This window comes from Platalea leucorodia (assembly GCF_965183815.1).
Source record: "Platalea leucorodia genome assembly, chromosome: 8".
Taxonomy (NCBI): domain Eukaryota; kingdom Metazoa; phylum Chordata; class Aves; order Pelecaniformes; family Threskiornithidae; genus Platalea; species Platalea leucorodia.
The window spans coordinates 44,661,575-44,678,997 of NC_138830.1; the positions used below are offsets into that span (position 1 = coordinate 44,661,575).

The 17,423-nt window shown below is 41.2% G+C and overlaps 1 protein-coding gene across 1 annotated transcript in view; it reads right to left on the minus strand.

Annotated features, from left to right (window-relative positions):
* Positions 1-16,834, minus strand: part of TSHZ3 (teashirt zinc finger homeobox 3) — a gene marked incomplete at its 5' end in the record, with an annotated part of 63,128 nt that extends 46,294 nt beyond the window's left edge. Inside the window, one exon of the mRNA XM_082319332.1 lies at positions 16,795-16,834. Coding sequence (XP_082175458.1) covers positions 16,795-16,834 — 40 coding nt within the window. The remainder of the gene's footprint in view (positions 1-16,794) is intronic.
* Positions 16,835-17,423: the final 589 nt, after the last annotated feature.

A 17,423-nucleotide genomic window follows, 5' to 3' on the forward strand; every position in this document is an offset into this window, starting at 1 on the left:
CGCTCCATTATGTCGGGCATGACACAAACATGCAACACACAAAGACGTTTCTACTTAGACAATGTAACCAAACTACTTTATGTAAAGTTGATAGCGTAATCTAAGTGCATTCTTCCAGTCCTTACAACAAAGCACACCAATCATTTTATCACAACTTTTAACTATTTTGTTTCCTTTTATCAACATTCAGTAAATTAACTTTACAAAATGTCTCTAGTGTCTACAAAAAAAGTTCTTCATTTTACCCTAATGCAAACAAATAGTTTTGTTAACTAAAATCCACTACCGGTGAACGTCGAGTAACAAAAGATGTTTTCCTTCGAGAAATGTTGAACACTTTGCTTTTTCACAACAACTGAGCACAAGTTTCAAAGGGACGATAACTTTGTTTTGTAATTTGTTTATTGCTTAATCATGAAGACCAGATTGAACATTTGAGTCACACAATTTTGTGTTGCACACTCCTACAACAAGAATGTGCTGTAAAATTTTATTTCTTTTTCCTTCATGCAGCTTACTGCTTGCTTGTCCTACTGCTTATTCAGCTAACCATCTCAAAATGAAACGCAATCACATAGCAAGACTTCACTGCTGCTAGAATATTTTATACAGAAAACATATAAGCATGGGGAAATAATGCACCACTATTCGCATATACTACATTGGAGTATTTGCTAACTAACATAGATAGGAAGCATTTTATTGCAGGCCCAGAGCAAAAACAAAGGAAGACAAGGTATCCTGGGTAAATGACGCATTTCAGCATATAAAAAAATCACTCACACACTATCTTTGCTGTTTCAAGTTCTACCCTCTACTTTTGAAATATTCTTTCAAAAAAATTTGCAACAAGTGCGACCCAGTTAGTCCACCTAGTTTACATCTCTCCATTTTACTCATAAAGTTAAGGCGGTTACCAGAATTTTACTCTTACGCACAAACTATCTAACTAAATTAATATGGCAATTGCAAGGGGATTTGGGGGTTAACTAGAAAGAAAAGCATACATTTAACTCTAAAACAACAGCACAGTGTATATGGGATTTTGAAGGTAAGTGAATAAGAGTAACATATGAATTCAGATATTTCTATTTTGGGGACCCTACAGTGGCCCAGATCTCTACCTATCAGTTGTCTTCTCCGTAGCACTAGTCCTTCTTCTCCCTTCTCCTGAAGGCATTTCCACTCCTGCTCCTTTCTACACAATTACCCCAGACATTAGAGTGAAAGCAGTACCCTGCCTGATGGCTTGTATCTGATGATTCCCTATCTTCGAGGCCATCTGGCTCTGCTCCTGGATTATCAGGTGACGTGAGTTAGTCATCTTGCACCTATGACAGTAAGCCCATTATCTTTTACCCGTCATTTCTGAAGAGGTATCCTAGAAAATATGCTGAATAAAACAAGATACTTTTCATACTTTACATCATATAAGTAAGCACATACAAATGTATTTCATGCATTTCACTGCAGCGTGGCTCGGACACTGAAGGACGTTCACTTAGAGAACACCAGGACATCTTCCAAGCTTCAGGCTTAGCCTGCAGAAGACTTTTCTTAAGCACACTGCTGACAAACTGAAAACTGGAGATAAGAAATATTTCTGTTTCACTGCACAGGCTTGTAGGACTGAAACCCTAAAATCACTGCACATATAAAAGATGGAACAGCAAGCTACACTGAGAGGAATAAAAAGGGCAGCTAACCTTAAAAATGTGGAATAAAAAGTCTCTTTCGTATCAGAAATCTTCAGAAGGAAACACATATTTTCAATCCTTTAAGGAGACAGCGCTCTCTAAAGACAGTGAGAAACACCCTGGATCTCCTCACCTCGCAGTGAGGAGGACAGACCTGAAGACTATCTGTCAGATAGCTGCAATGTAAGAGGCCAGAATACGCAAGTGTACGTACTGGGGCGGGGGGGAAGTGTGGTACGCTTACTCGGCTCAGCCAAGCATAGGACATAGTTCAGCCAAGCACATTCTATGTATTTCCTCAAGATATTTTTCTCAGTATACAAATATCATGTAACTCGGTGGTTCCTACTGAGATACTACATTCTATTTAACACAGCGAGTTAAACACTGGCAAACGCTTGATTACTATTTGACTGTTTATTTTAAACTCCCTTTGCACGTTTTTCCACCAGTTAAAGAAAACTGTTTACTATCTGTTATGGTTTTAATGTCTGACATATTCTGTCGTTTTTCACTTCATACGAACAAAAAGGCAATCTAGCTTTAGCACATTCAGTACCAAGGTATTTCAACTTCCTAAGCAGTTTTCTTTATACAAGTGCAAAAGCAACTTGCGTTTGGGGAAGGGTGAGGAAGGGCTAGGACAGAAAAATCCTTTCATAGAGTCCAACCTCTTTCACCTGTGAATCAATAAATACTGCAAATGGGGAATAGCTATTCTGTCTTCCCTCGCCACCACACACAGAAAAGAGACGAGGAAAAATCAGAGGGAAAAGATGCGCCTCAATTTGATGAACAGAGAGAAACAGATCATCATGGAGAACTTTTGTCTATAATCTGCTAAGAAATCACTATCAGACTAAACAATAGCTGCCTATATTCCAACATGCAGCCATCTATCCATATGTCTCTTATCCAACATTTTCTTGATGTCAGCACTACATATCCCTCCATTAGGGAACTACTGCCACAGTTCCCCTATCAGTAAATAAAACTGTGATCAGCAGATCTGAAATACAGCAAATACTTGAAAAGGTATCAGAAGTGTTGATATGTGGAAAGGAGACGAACCCGTTTCCCAGCAAAGGAAGAAAGAGCTCTATAGCCATAAACATGTCACCTCACATGCAGGCATGGCTATCCCGCATTTATTTAATTCACAAAAATGTGCTACAGAAAGCACGGCATACCCATACACAAACATATGCCCGTTTGCCCTGTATAGGAACAGGGCCTACACATCTATGACAAAAAATGCCAGTAACATGTCAGACTGAATTATCATTACATATAGAAGAAAAAAGAAGTCAGCCCAATTAAAAAAAATACCTGCCAGCAACTCTAGACAACATCCGAACTTTACATAAAAGTGCTATGCTATTAGCCCTGGGTGATATCGACCTTGGTCACACAGTATATGGAGGATATTTCTAAAGCTAATGCTAATATGGACTGCTATGTTTTCAGAGAGATTTTATTACTTCTTACACAAACTCTGGTGAACATTACGTTCTGAGGACTCACTAATATGAAATGTTAATTGAAGCTACAGATTTCTCCAAGTCATCCAAGTTAACTTCAGCCTAAGCTTCCTGCTACCAGTGTTGAAACGAATAGCTCTATGCAGCAGATGTGTCATACCCAGTATTCAGATGGTACCCCGTTTCCTTCTTAGCTATGTTCTCTCCTCCTCTAAGTAAATACTGGAATGATTACAAGAGAAACAGGGTGTGAGAGCAGAAAATATGATACAGGCTACACACAATTAGCAGAGGAGCTGCTTTTGACACACTACTGCAAAGATTTATGCAAAGAAGAATCCAAAGAATTAGCCAGTGTGAAAGGGATGGGGTGTGCAGTAACGGTGTGCAAGATTTTCATTCTGCAATTTTAATTCCCAATATTTCACAGCATATATCCTTGCAAATCTTGCTGATAATCAACACTAATATCTGGTTTTGATATTGATACTGAAAATATCAGGTTTGTTCTCCTGGCTGGAGGAACTTGAAGATTCCTTGTCCAGTTCTAGAAAACAGAGTAAAGGAAGTACGAAATAAAAAATGAAAAAAATACAAACGGAGGGAAAGTGGGAGTCACCTCTGCTTCACTACTTACAATTTTTTTTTTTTTTAAATAAACTCTAATAATGCAGTCATCATACTTATGTTCTCCTGCGATCACTACGTCCATGGACATCTTACCTTCTTAGCATGAACAAACACCAAAGTTCGGGTTTTTTTGGACTACATGAGTACTTTGCCCCGCAATCAAAAAGATGATATTCCGTTCTCACAAAGACGGTTTACAATATTACGGCTTCAGACACCCAGCTTTTTGGCAACTATAGCGTTCAAACCAGTCTCCTTAATTTGCGGACTGACAGTGGTACGAGCTCTGCCTGGCTGTTTTGCAAGCATTGGGTCAACGATGCTCTACACCAGAAGCGCTTTCCTGTGCATGCCTGTGCTGGGGCATACTATGCTGCATCTACTACCAGGGTATCCAAACTCTGAGCAGTTGGAAATTAGGCTTAGCAGCATCCTTTTTATCATTCCAGCTAAAAATAATAGGATTGCTGGAAAATCAGGTTCAGGAATCAGCTCACAAGAGCCTGTTATTCCACACACTGATTGGAAATGAGATAGATACTGCCTCAACATCTTTCCTATACTGAATGAAGAGCAATACTGCGGACTTGTCGAGCTTCGCCTGCCTTGCTGATGGCAGAGCTAGTGCAACTCTGATAGCTGCTATACAGGATAGCGAATGAGACAATACACTGAAAAGGTGGCCCAGAATGAAAAGGCTGGATGAAAGCCGTAGGACCCTCACTTGGACGGACTAACTGCACACTCTAGTAACTGCCAGTGAAGATAGTAAAGCTGAAAGAGGCTTAGTGCAAGCATGCAGGAGATTTGTGACAGAAAGTTAGAACTCCATGTCAAGCCTTTCATGCAAACAATAAATATTACTTCTGCTCATAATCAGACTTTTCTCCAGCACCGTCTTTGAATGTTGAACCTTTTTCAATTAATTAAAAACTATGCACTGCAGAGTGCATATTTTATCAGCCCTCAGCTGCTTAAGTGTCTAGAAAAGACCAGGCAGTTTTTCTTTTTTCCAGGCAACCCAGAGCAAGTACTTGCAAGGGTCATATCTTTTTAATTATCTTTTCTCTCTTTGATTAATTATTCCGTCTGACAATAGCGTGTTTCTAATGCTATTCACCTGCCTTTGATGATTGACAACTTTTCTGTCTGATTCAAAGCAAACAGCTGCTGCCATGATTGCCTAGCAACCAGGATGTGATGGATGAGCCCCAAAGATGGATGGCTGCAATAAATCATGTCTCCAGCTATAAAACTGAAAAAAGGGATAAGAATAAAAGCGAACAAAAAACAAAACAAGGTTTCTTCCCATGAGTGCACTCAGCTCCTTACCAATTACACCTGAAATGGACTTTGTGTCTATTAATAGCAAAGTTTTCTAATCAGTAAGAATGCAATGATGCCATTTGTATCAAGGTGTGTTTACAATTGTTCCAGCAAATTGGCACTTGTACTTCAATTACCTACTGTGTTACACAAGTGCAGGGGTAGGAGATCAAAGTTTTACCTTCTACTGTTGAAGACTTTATAGAAAATATTCATTTTTTCAGGGTTTTCTCATGATGTTGGACTTGAATGAAGTGTATAAACTTGAATTCGTCTTACTTTTGGCAACTGAGCGTACTGAAATTTGTAGAAGTGATAACAAACACTAGATTTTTTAAAAAGTCGTTTTTATAAAACTCATATAAAGTCACCGATGGCTTTGTGAAACATTTTAACCTAAATGCTGCATGTTGTTCATTAAATGTTGCTATAATTCCCTCTTGCTAGGAGGGCATCTCACAATCAAAGTAAAAGTTCATCTGACAAGCAGTGTTTCAAAAATACCATCTACCTGTGCAAATTCAAGACTGATTCAACAAAAAGCCATTCTCGTCTAATTTAACCTACCATTCCTGTCAATCATTTGATTTTTGTACGATGTGCCAGGCAAGAAACTTCCAACAGTTTGTCGGCTCAGAACAAGTTTAACCGAGCTGTGTATCACACTTGCCCAGAGATGCCTGCGCGCAAACACCCCATCACTTGAAGTTTTGGCAACCTATTGCTGAAGCTGTTCTATTGCTGGAGTGTCTATCTCCTGACAGTCACTGCCTGCGCTTCCAAGACAAGACCTAATTGCCTATAAAAAGCTGCTTCCTTAATTCTTCCAGCAGGTGGGGGTGTCCTGGTTCCAGCAGAAGTGCTTCAAAAAGGGAAGAGATTGCCCTTGCTATTTGCATGGGCAGACTATCCACCTCCAGGAGCATCCTGGACACCTGGGAGTGAACGCCAGGATTCAAAGATTCACAACACTGGGTGGAGAGGGTGGGCGGAAAAGAAAAATGTAAACGCTGAAATAATGATGTTCTAGAACTTTGTTTTCTTTGCAATTATGGGACCAAAATGCAGCCTATTAGCAAGAGGAAGCTGGATTGTGTTAATCTGTTCACAAGCACATTTTTAAAGCACATTTTCATACTGGAACTGGCACTGTCTGACAATGCTACGCTAGGGCAGTTGCAGCCCTGCTTAGTGTTACATACAGCACGCATCTGTATTCACGCAAAAGATTGCCTCTATCCTTGCACAGGCCACAGCTTTGTCTGCATTCGTTACAATTATTGAAATGCTCTCACTAAAAACTTAACTCTGTCTCTGCCTGTCCTTCTCTCTGTTATACAAACACACACACACGGAAATCCAGCCCCTAAAACAATTGTAAGGCACTCCTGTAATGACCGGCTAGTATCTGGTAACAAACAATGAGAAAGCAAAGCCATCAATCACAACGTGCACGTCGAGGCCTCCATTCTGTCCCAGCTCATCCAACTCTCAAGTTACAGCTTTACACGGCAAGTCTAAATAATATTCAAAATGATAAATGGCACTATAAGCCTGATATCCATCATCAATCTTTTTTTAAGGAACATCCATCTTCAATAATGCACGTTTGAATCATGTGAAACCAAGAGCTCCCAGATTCATTTACACAACCCCCAGCAAGCTGGTGCTGCTTGAATGATACGTGTCAGCCAGTTTGTCCCAACTGCCAAACTTAAAAAAAAAAAAAGAGTAAAAAAAGGGAAATAAAAAAAAGAGAGTGAGGGAGAAAGAAAACAGAAGGGGAAAATCTTCAGGGGGTTGAACACGGCGACTTAGCAGATAATATGAAAGAACATAACCTCTTCAGTCACTCTGCCAGTCCCCCCCCAGCACAAGCGCTCTCCCTCTCTGCCGGCCGACGGTCCCTCTCCCCGACCGGCGCTCGCAGCCAGGCTGTGCTAAGGGGAGAAGACAGCCGTGCTGGAAAGGGAGCTCCCCCCGCACCCCCCGCGCTGCCTGGCAGGGCCCGTGTGATAAATGACACATGTCATTCTGTCGGGAGGGAAGGGTGGGTCAGTGATGTATGGCTCTGCTGAAAAGGAAATCGACTGTTTGGCATGGTGCGGCTATTCTCCACCAGGATTTAGTTTCAGAACTCTAAAATGAAATCTCTGATGTTTCAAGTGCACGGTTAGGGCAGGCCGACGTGCGGCCGAGGCAGCTTCCCCCCCCCCCTTTTTTTTTATCCTCTCTCTGCCCTTCAGATTTCAAAAAACTGCTCCACTGACTGGAAACTGCAAAAGAACACACATATATCAAAGTCTTCAATAGTTATGATCCATGATAAAATTTAAATAGGTTGAGGTTTCTATTTTTATTTATTATTGGGGGGCAAAAATGGCATGCAGGCTTGACACAAAAGCAAGATAAAAATTAGCATGTTTGAAGTAATCGTCCCACAGCTTGACATCTGCATAGTAAATTTTAAAGGAAAAAAATGTGTCAGGCAGGCATGAGCTGTTCCCTCCCTCCCCCCCTCTTTCATTAGCTCACTGGCAGGGTGGCACTTCTGAACCTCATTACTGCAGGAGGATTTATGAAGCTGAACCCAATGGCAAAGAAAAGGCATCTGTCAATAATTGTAGGGAGCTGCACTCACAGCTTTGAAATCTCATTAAGTATGCAGTTATCAGGCATAAAGATCAAAAACATTACTCAACTCCGACAGAATCTTATGGAGGAACATTAATTAGCAACAGGCCTACAGTACAAAAAAAAAAAAAAAAAAAAAAACCAGACTTCCTCTCACACCTGCCCAACCCACAAACCAAAAGAAACACTCCCCCTCCCTTCAGAAAAAAATAATTCCCAGCATCTGAGACTGATCAAGTACATGAAACAAGAGAGAGAAAAAAAAAATCCAGTTGAGACAGTCTTGGCGGTGAAGAGAGAAAAGGAAGAAGCTGTCAAAGTTGAGAAGGATGTCAGCACTGGCCCTGATTACAAGGGCCTATACAGTTCCCAGGCCTTTTATCATCCCTGCCATCAAAAACAGACTCTGTGTCACAGATGGATGACTGATGGCTGCCAGTCTTGAGCAGCCTCGCCAAGCCTCCAGGAGGCCCCTGCTGAGATCTGGCCCTCCAGCAACAGGCTTGACCTAGCAGGAAAAGGACTGCAGGCACCGAGCCCAGTCCCAGAGATACTCAGAAACAGCACCCTGTTCTGTTCTTCCCCAGAACAATTCAGCGAGAGGTTGGTCGGGGTTTGTTTGTTCAGCTTACAGAAGTTAAATGTAATACTTCTGCTCTCCATGCAAAGACTGTGCATTATTTGAAAATAATACTAGCAAAAAAAAAAAAAAAAAAAAAAAAATATCTGTCCACGCTAAACGTATTTTTCTAATCTTGTTTCTAGTTTGCATTTTAACCACAATTTGCACACTCAATTGCTTAGAAAATACGGGAGAGTGAAATATAAATTTGGGGGAAAACATACAAATTCATAGACGAAGCTGGACCATAAAACCAAGTGACCTTTGCAGCATTAAGTATGGTATGCAACTAATGAAGAACTATAGCCATATTAACATTTTTTGTTACAGAATCAAGAACATCAGCTACACAGTTTAACCCATTGCACATATTTTTTTCATTTCCTCTCTATCAAAAACTGTGTTTGCAAACAATAACTCAAAGCTACTTGTTAAAAAAAAAAAAAAAAGGAGGGGGAGGAATCACCTTCTATAGCCTTTTTCCCACTTGGGACTATGCCTGAAAAACTCCCTCTCTAGTTACATGCTACCCTTCATACATTTTATATTTCCCATAATTTTGCGCTACAAAGAAGCTTTCCACTGTACAACTTCATTTCTGTGTTATTTACTATGTACTGGATTATAATACAATGTACAAATTTCTCTCTTATTTCATGAGACACACGGTGATATTTACGTGTCACTTGTGGCAATGCTGAAGACTGGCTTCTTAATGAACTACATCTTTAATAGCACAGAATCAGAGATATACGCGCGCACATATAAGACAACCTGCCAGTCAAAATCTTTTCAATATCTAAAATTCATTCGTTTCCCAAGTAATGTAGTTTAAAATAAATGTTAGGTCTGGCAAAATACGGAAGCGGAGGTTCTGCTCTAAACAAGATTTTAAAAATAATTTTACATAAAGTGTTACAATAAGGTGTTTATATTTTTTCATATGCTTACCATATTACTTTTATTATGTGTAGCATCAAAGTGATTATAGCAATTACATCTAACAGAATTAATTATGGAACATCCCATCATTCCTAAATACATAATGCATTAGAGGTAAGCCAAAGAAAGAAAACATCTTGACTGTGGTGACTATTGTTGGAATAATTTTTTCACTAAGCATAAAGGCGAAACCAAAGTAGAAAGAAATATATAGAAACAGCGGGGTAACACGGTAAAACGTTAACTACAAAAATCTGAATATAAAGGCGGGTACATTTTTAATAGAGATACTAACCTGCGTAAAGCTGCACTAGCACAAATATCCATGTAAAATCCATTCAAGTTTTGTAATCGCGAAATATGGAAACTAGCCAATTCACCTAACCAATGTGTTAGTACATAAAGACAAGAGTGTATGGGTGAAAGAGTTACAAGCCTTTACGTATGCAAAATAAATTCACTCAAAGCTTCATTAATATTAATTTAAATTCAGAACCCATTTACATTAAATTGTTCATTAAAAATTGCCTATTTTATGCAACATGCATTCCGCAAAGAACACATAAGAAACTGAAACAGAGGGCTCAATTTAATGATGGAAATATCAAAAGTAAATGAATTTGAATCATTCCAAACGAATAATAAAACAGCTCTTTCCTCTATGCTAATGTGTTAAGTTTGGCGGGAGTTTGGCGGAGGGGCATGAAAACTGCCTTGCTTCCCCCTGCTACAGCTCGGCCCGTGCCCTTTTGACCTCCCCACCACCATACAGTCCTACTAAAGCAAGAATTATTTATGGCCAGGACGTAAAAACCACCTCCGCAAAAACGTTCACTAATTGTGAGCACGCTGAATCACTTCAAAACTTGTATTTATGCCAAGCGACGTCAAGTTTAGCTTAGCTGTTTAACAGTCATCCCCAGTACGAAGAGGATGGGAGGTAAAGGTAAGGCAGGCTGGGAATGGAGAGCTCTTCATTGGTACGCTCCCACACCAACAAATACAGTGAACTTACACGATTCCCAACAGCTGCTCTGAATGAAGAAAAGAGAGTCATAATTAATAACATGTGTCCTGACAGAATTAATTAATAATTTATAATTAAGTCTAAAATACAAACTTAGATTATTCTTGAAGAGTCGCACCTTTACTGCCCGAACAAGCCAGGTAATGGCACTGGCAAAGAGCTTTCAGATATTTTATGATCTTCTGGTAACTCCTTCCTCACTCTCCCTCTGCCCCCGGGGAAAAAAACCTTTGAACGTTTTCTGAGAAATATCTTAAAGTTGACGCTTGCAATGAGAAGTGTTTAAATTCTGCAGATTGGCTCTCTACTGAGGTGACCAAAATATCTTTCAGGAGCAAAATCAGGAAAATGCAGTAGGATGAATCTCGCAGTCTCTGAAATTAAGCCCTACTTATTTCAACTCTTACAGTTCTTGTTATGAAAATGGTAACAAACAATTTCAAGCTTTGACAATGTTCTATTCTGCATTATTATACTTAAGAAAACTACAACACAGTCTCTCGTGGACTATGCTTTAAATCCTTTGAGCCAATTTTCATGCTTTTTTTTTTTTTTAAATGTTGAAATCAAGAAAAATCAATTGCATAAATTTTCTCAATCCTCCTGCTTTAGGTAATGACACACACACCCACAAAAAAAAGCCATGCATCCATTGTTTAGTGGGATTTTTGAAATTAATTTAATGTCTAACTGCAAATGCTGGAAACTAGAATTAATCTGTCTGGATAAAAAAAGGCTTACAGACATTTAAATGCATGTATCGGGACACTTTATCAACCTAACATAAAATTGTCATCTTATCTTATTATATGACTATTTTATGCATGTGTCAAAGAATTTAAAAATGAATGCCTGTCTATTCAGTCTAATTACAACTGCATATTATCTGTCTGGATGTACCAGTCCATATCATTGTTACCAAATACAATATATTGTATTCACCTTTCATTTTTAACTTAAGGCTGATAAACCACAATTTGGGTGTAACTAAATTTAAAAAAAAAAAACCAAAACCACCAAACACACACAAAAGGAAAAAAAAAATAGATTCAAACACCTGAGGCAGATCGTTTAGTAAATGATGCTGAAGTATTTCATAGATAAGGTAACGCACAGATCGCTCCGCAACTATGTTATTTTCGGTGTTGTCTCATAGCCATACATATACATACACTCTTACTTGACAATGCAACACTTCAGGCATCTCAATACTTGATCTACTAGCAGCACCTTGTAAATAGGGCTGTATTAAAATTTGACAATCTGTATTTGGATTCGCTAGGAAACGGTCATGACATTGGATTAAAAGATGGATTATTACACTGTAAAACTAGCAGTGCCAAGGTTTGTTCAGAGAGATAACACGTAAGGTTACTTTACGTCCTGGCAAATTATTTCTTTTCATTCCCTCTGTACCACCATATGTTTCTACATAAGCGTGCACGCAGCACACTTAAAAATGTACCCCACACTTCACCCTGAAGGTGATCTTTTCTGTACAGTTTCCCCTAATCCTGGAAACAGGGCTGACAAAAAGGACCCACTCTAATCCTGCTAACTCACCCCAGCTTCACTGCATTTCCCATAACCCTGCAGCAGTCACAATTCATTCTAATCACTTTACAAAACAATCTTTAGTAAAAAGAGGAAAAATGCAGACTTGTAAGCCAATTTAAGAAATAACTGCTGATACATCAGTTATTGACTATTTCACTCCTGCTCATGATAGTGCTCAAGGCAAAACCGAGAACAAAATGACAACATCAACCGCACGCAATAAACTGTGGCCCAGGAGAGCACTGAAGCCCTAATTGACAGCTGTCAAGCTAATGGGAGAAATGGCAGCTGATTCTGGAAAATTCTGTTTTCCAGACGGATATTCAGGGGAATCTATCAGGCCTTTTTATATTTATGCCCCTTTTTCTTTTTTTGCATTGTTCCTCACACTTTGCCGAAAAAAAAAAAGCAGAGGACAGCCATAACTAATCATTTTGTCAGCTTGCTGCTAGGAAGAATCTCTGTCCAACAGAGAAATATGTGGCAGGTTTGGAGGCAAATAACATACCAAGGGCTGACACTGCAAGTACCTTTATAGGTAGTCTACTTTATCGCTACATTTACTTTTGGGGTATGTATGTAGTTGCAAGCAATTCCCATAAATTAAAGCAAGCATTCAACTTCCTGAAGTCGGAGCTGCCTGGAAATCCGGCTGCACAACCTGCATGCCATCTTGCATCTGTATTTCTGTGGTGCACTCCCAGCCTCGCGCTGGAGGTGCTGATGACCAGCAAGAGCACTGAAGTTCCTGAAAAGTGGAAGTGCTCCACAGCTCTGAAAAATCAATTTAATATGTATTTCAGTATTCACACAGACCATGTGCATCTTTTGAATGTAAGCACTGAAGTTGTGAAGAGCCCAAAAAGTCTGCGGCTATCTCTAGGGTTTAAACCATACTATAGGGGAAAAAAAAAAAAAATAGCAATACCATGAGCCCAAGTTTGTTTGTTTTTTTCCAGAAGGTTGAAAACTCAGTGTGGTTGTCTGGGTCTAAAAAACAATAGCTGTTTTAATCAATTTAAAAAAAAAAAAGTAAATTAGTTTCCAACAAATCATTAGTTCCCAGTCCCTCCTCAAAAGAGCTTTATGTGTATACAAAATATGTATTAAGTCATTTCTGTCAGTAGGAAGTACATTTTCTTGATCTTTTAAATAGGTTTCTAAAAAAGCTGCGAGTGAAAGCTATAATTTAAGGATAGATAATTACTGTTTGCATGAACAAGACTGGCCTCTATTAATACCGTATCTTAGCTTTCCTAGACAGTAGCCTCTAACCAGTAAATACCTTCTTCCTTCTGACTTAAATGACAGAAGTCGTTGGCGCAGCAATTCTGACCATCTTCTTGCTTTAACAGGTGAGGAATAAAACTGCCATCCCTGACTCTTCCTCCCAAATTTATCTATGATATTCACCTGAGCCTCAACGCAAAGAAACCGAAATTATCATTTTTCCAGATTCTTGATTCTCAGAGACAGCTTTAGTCTTCCACAGTGTGGTGTTAACACTTGGGCTAGACATAAAGAATTTGTGCACCTGTCTGTTATGTCTGCGAGCTCTGTGCTGCTGAGAGTTCTTTGTTGTTGTTATTCTACTCCAGACCATTAAAAGGGCCCTAATTCCTATGACATGATTATCCAGGTACCAAAGCCCATTTGTCACCTGCAGCAGAAAATTGAGTTAATGCACAACTAAAGGCAACCAGGACTGTGTAATATCAACTTGATTACATCAAACTAGCTGCAAACCTAATTCTGCTGGATGACACTGCGTGGAGCTTGTCATCTCCAATCATTAAAGCTGTCAGGAATCCATCAGGTTTACAGCTAATTAGGTGAACACTAATGAAGCTGGCAAAACAACTTTTCTTTTTTTATGGCTGAGCGGACCTTTCAGTTTGGAGAAAAAAAATTCTCGAGTATTCTCAAGGTTGCTGGGGACTGGATTTCCTGAGTTACCAATCAGCAGACATCTTTAATTCTCCCCCACCACCACCTTTTTTTCTCTCTCAGTACCAAGCAATCAATTTGTCATCACTCTCAGTATGCCACAAAAGCAGTCATGAACCTTGTAACTCGCAGCTCTGAAGCCAAAAAGAAGGGGGGAAAAAAAAAGTAAGTTTCTTCTGTCTTAAAATAAAACGCCTCATACAGCTCCCTTATTTATCTTCATGCACTTATCAACAGCATAAATGTTCTTGTTTTTTCACTCTTCTCAAATAAGTAGCCCTTCAGTCATTCTACATCCCCCATATCCATTAGGCAGAGGCATTTTGATAAAGTAAAGCCAAAGCTAGTGTATGGGAAAGAATGAAAGCACTCACTCTGCCAACTTCTGATTGACCATTAAGCTATTGATGAATGTGCCTGTCAGGAGAGAGACAATTAAATCAAATATGAAACAAAGTCGTTTTGACGGGTCATTTTGATAGAGCAAAACCATTCTTCCATCTCCTATTAGTCCTGCAGTCAAGTTTTTGTAATGAATATTTCTTAACTAACCTGTTATTTCTTAGCTGTTTTTAAGGTGTTAAAAAAAAAAAGCCTTTGCTTTTACTGCTATTAGAAAAAGTAATATTTCCAATGTGACCAATAAAACAGCGTTTCAGTGGGAAGCAATTATACACAATACTAAATGTTTAATGTGGCTATCAAAAAGCTAAAAGTTTAAAGAGATTACACGTCTGCTAAATATGAAAGATAGATCACACATCATGGACGATTCACTTGAGAAAGGAGGGAGAGACGGAGAGTGGTAGAGAGAGGGAAAAAGATACCTCAGAATGCGCGTTTAGTGCAGAAACATTTTCCTCCAGCCTACGGAGAGCCCAACATACAGCAGTCGAATACGTCAAATACTTGGAAGAGCTAGATTTTGCAGAACTGAATCAATGTTACAAAATAGAATTTCCCAAGTATTAGGAAAAGTTCGCCTTTTTAATTTATTTGAAAAGTGTTATTGGATGGCACAGGCCAGAAATGCAAAATATTATTGTGAAGTTTTTGGCTACGATATTGTTTGCTAGATCATACCACTACCGTACTGCAAAACTTTCCAAACTTTCTAGCTGTTAGCACACGAAGTAAGACTGCTAGAAAGTCTACTTCTCTATTTCAAAAGCACTAGATGAATGCACGTATATGTCAAAGAAGAGAAGAAAGGAAATGCGGATGTAGTTATTTACGATTTGTATTACTCCCTGAATCCCTTGCTGTTTACTAAATTCAAACCACACCACCCTGAGAAGTTGTCAGACAGTGCGAAAGCACTGGCACATTTTGAATGCCCGTTTGCTAACAACGCCCGACCAAGTCGCGGGACTACCTGCTCCAAGTTGTTGTAAGCACAACTACAAATGCACTACCAATAACGCTGCCAGAGCCTCTGGAAAACTTCTACACCCGGCCTCCTGGTACAGAGCCTTCCGTTGGAAAAGGCAAATTCTGGCGTTCCGTGCTGGTCCCCCAAGTCTGTCCCTAACCAAGCCCCATCCTGTTCCCCCACCCAAGCCAGCCCCATGCCTCTGGAAGCCCCCGTCCATGTGGCTATGTGGCACATCCAGGCAGGAGCCCCTGAAGTTGTGCTGACAGAGAGTTGACAGGCCACGTGTGACGTCACCGAGTCTGGCGTTACCATGGCAAGTGATTTATTGATGTTTATCGGGAATGAATAGATCAAAGGCAGCCAGATGACAGGCGATCAATCAGCCATCAAATCAAGGATGGCAACAGGCCAAGGAAACCTTTTCCAGCCCACATATCCCCAACTAAGGATTACTGTAAAATTATGTGGGGCTTTTTTTTTTTTACTGTTTTCTTTTCAATTTGGCTTTTCAAAAAAATACTGCCTAAGTTTAACAGGAGTTGACATTTCTGGCATAAGGAAAACAAAACAAACAAACAAAAAACCTCAGCAGGACAAAGCCTCGAAAAGTATTTCTAAAAAGAAAAAAAAAATGGAGGAAATTGTAAAGGCACTATCAGAAACATTCGCCAGTCATTTGACAATACACAGACCCCCTTTTTTTTTTTTTCCTTTGGTTTCCTTTGCAGCTTCTCATCTGGACTCATAAATAAGAAATCAATAGGATTAACAGAAGAGGTTGCCAAAGAAAGTGACCAACTAGGTGGGTCTGTCTGTCCAGCAGAGACGCCTCCAGCGCAGTACAAGGGGAAGAGAGAAAAAGATAAAAGTTGAGCAAAGGAGCCAGTTCTGGGCTTGGATCTTCAAGTACCCCTGCGGACCCTCCAGATCACTTTGTCCCTACCACTTCATTCACAGCGTGCCATGTATTTATACATATCCTATCTCTTCTTACAGAAAAAAAAAAATTAAAAAAGAGTATTTTCACCGGCTTTCACAAACCATTTGCATGTGAGAGAAGGGGATGGAGAAGAACGAAGACTACAAGGGAGGGAAGCAAAGTAGGTGCCAAAGTACGGGCTGGAAATGAACAGAATTCGCCTCCTTCCCCCACCCCTGGAGTCACAGAGACCATCCGCGTCCGTGCACTGTGTGCCTGCACACGCCCGCCCGGCTTTCACCAAGTCTTGCCCCCAGAACTGAGCCGGGCGATGGCGGAGTTCGGAATAAATCAAAGTGGGTACCAAAGTAGGGAAAGGGCTTTCATGCGCCCCCGCCCCTGCCACCCCAAGGAAAAAAATAAAATAAAATCAAATCCCCCCCCACGCCACAGCCTTGTGCCTCCAGCCCAAGAGTTGCTCTGCAAAATCCACGGCATGCAGCGTGCGATCGCGGGGAGCGGGGCAGGGAGGGAGCCCGGTACGGCCCGAGGGGCTCAGCCCGCTGGAAAGCGGTTATGAAAGAGACAGAGGAGAGCGAGAGGAGGAACAAACGGCCGGGGAAGGCGGCTCTCGTACCTGCTGCGCGCCGGGGCGCTTGCTGCTTCCTCCTCGGCATGCTGAGCTCCTGCGGCCGCCGGCGCCGGCGGGGGGGGGCTGCCTGGGCGCGGGGGTGGGAAGAGTTGCTTTAGCCCCAGAGATCCGGTGAGCTGCTCCAGTCTCGGCTCGAGGGCTGGGTTGGGGATATATTTTTTGTTGCTGTGCATACACGATGCCGAGGAGGAGGAGGAGGCGGCGGCGGCGGCGGAGGAGGAGGCGGCACAGAGGAGAGGACAGCCCTGCTGCTGCTGCTGCTGCTGCTGCTGCTGCTGGCAGAAGAGGGGGGAAGTTTGACAAATCGCCCCGGAGGAAGGAGGAGGGGAAGCCCCCCGAAGAGGTGTGCGGGCGGGAGGGCTGGGGAGAGCCCGCAGTCCCCCCCACCCCACCCTGCGCCCCCGGTGCCGGGCCGGGCTGGGAGATCACGGCATAAAGACGGGGGATTTCTTGGCAGGAGTCGGCGGAGCCTCAGCCTGCGCTCTCCACTCCCCGGCTCCCGGCTCGGCGCTGGAGCGGCGGCGGCGGCGGCAACAGGCGAAGCTTGAAGGGAAACGAGATGATCGCAGTGTCACTCAAACTAGTCCGCAAAGAGGGCGAGGGGCACCGCGCTC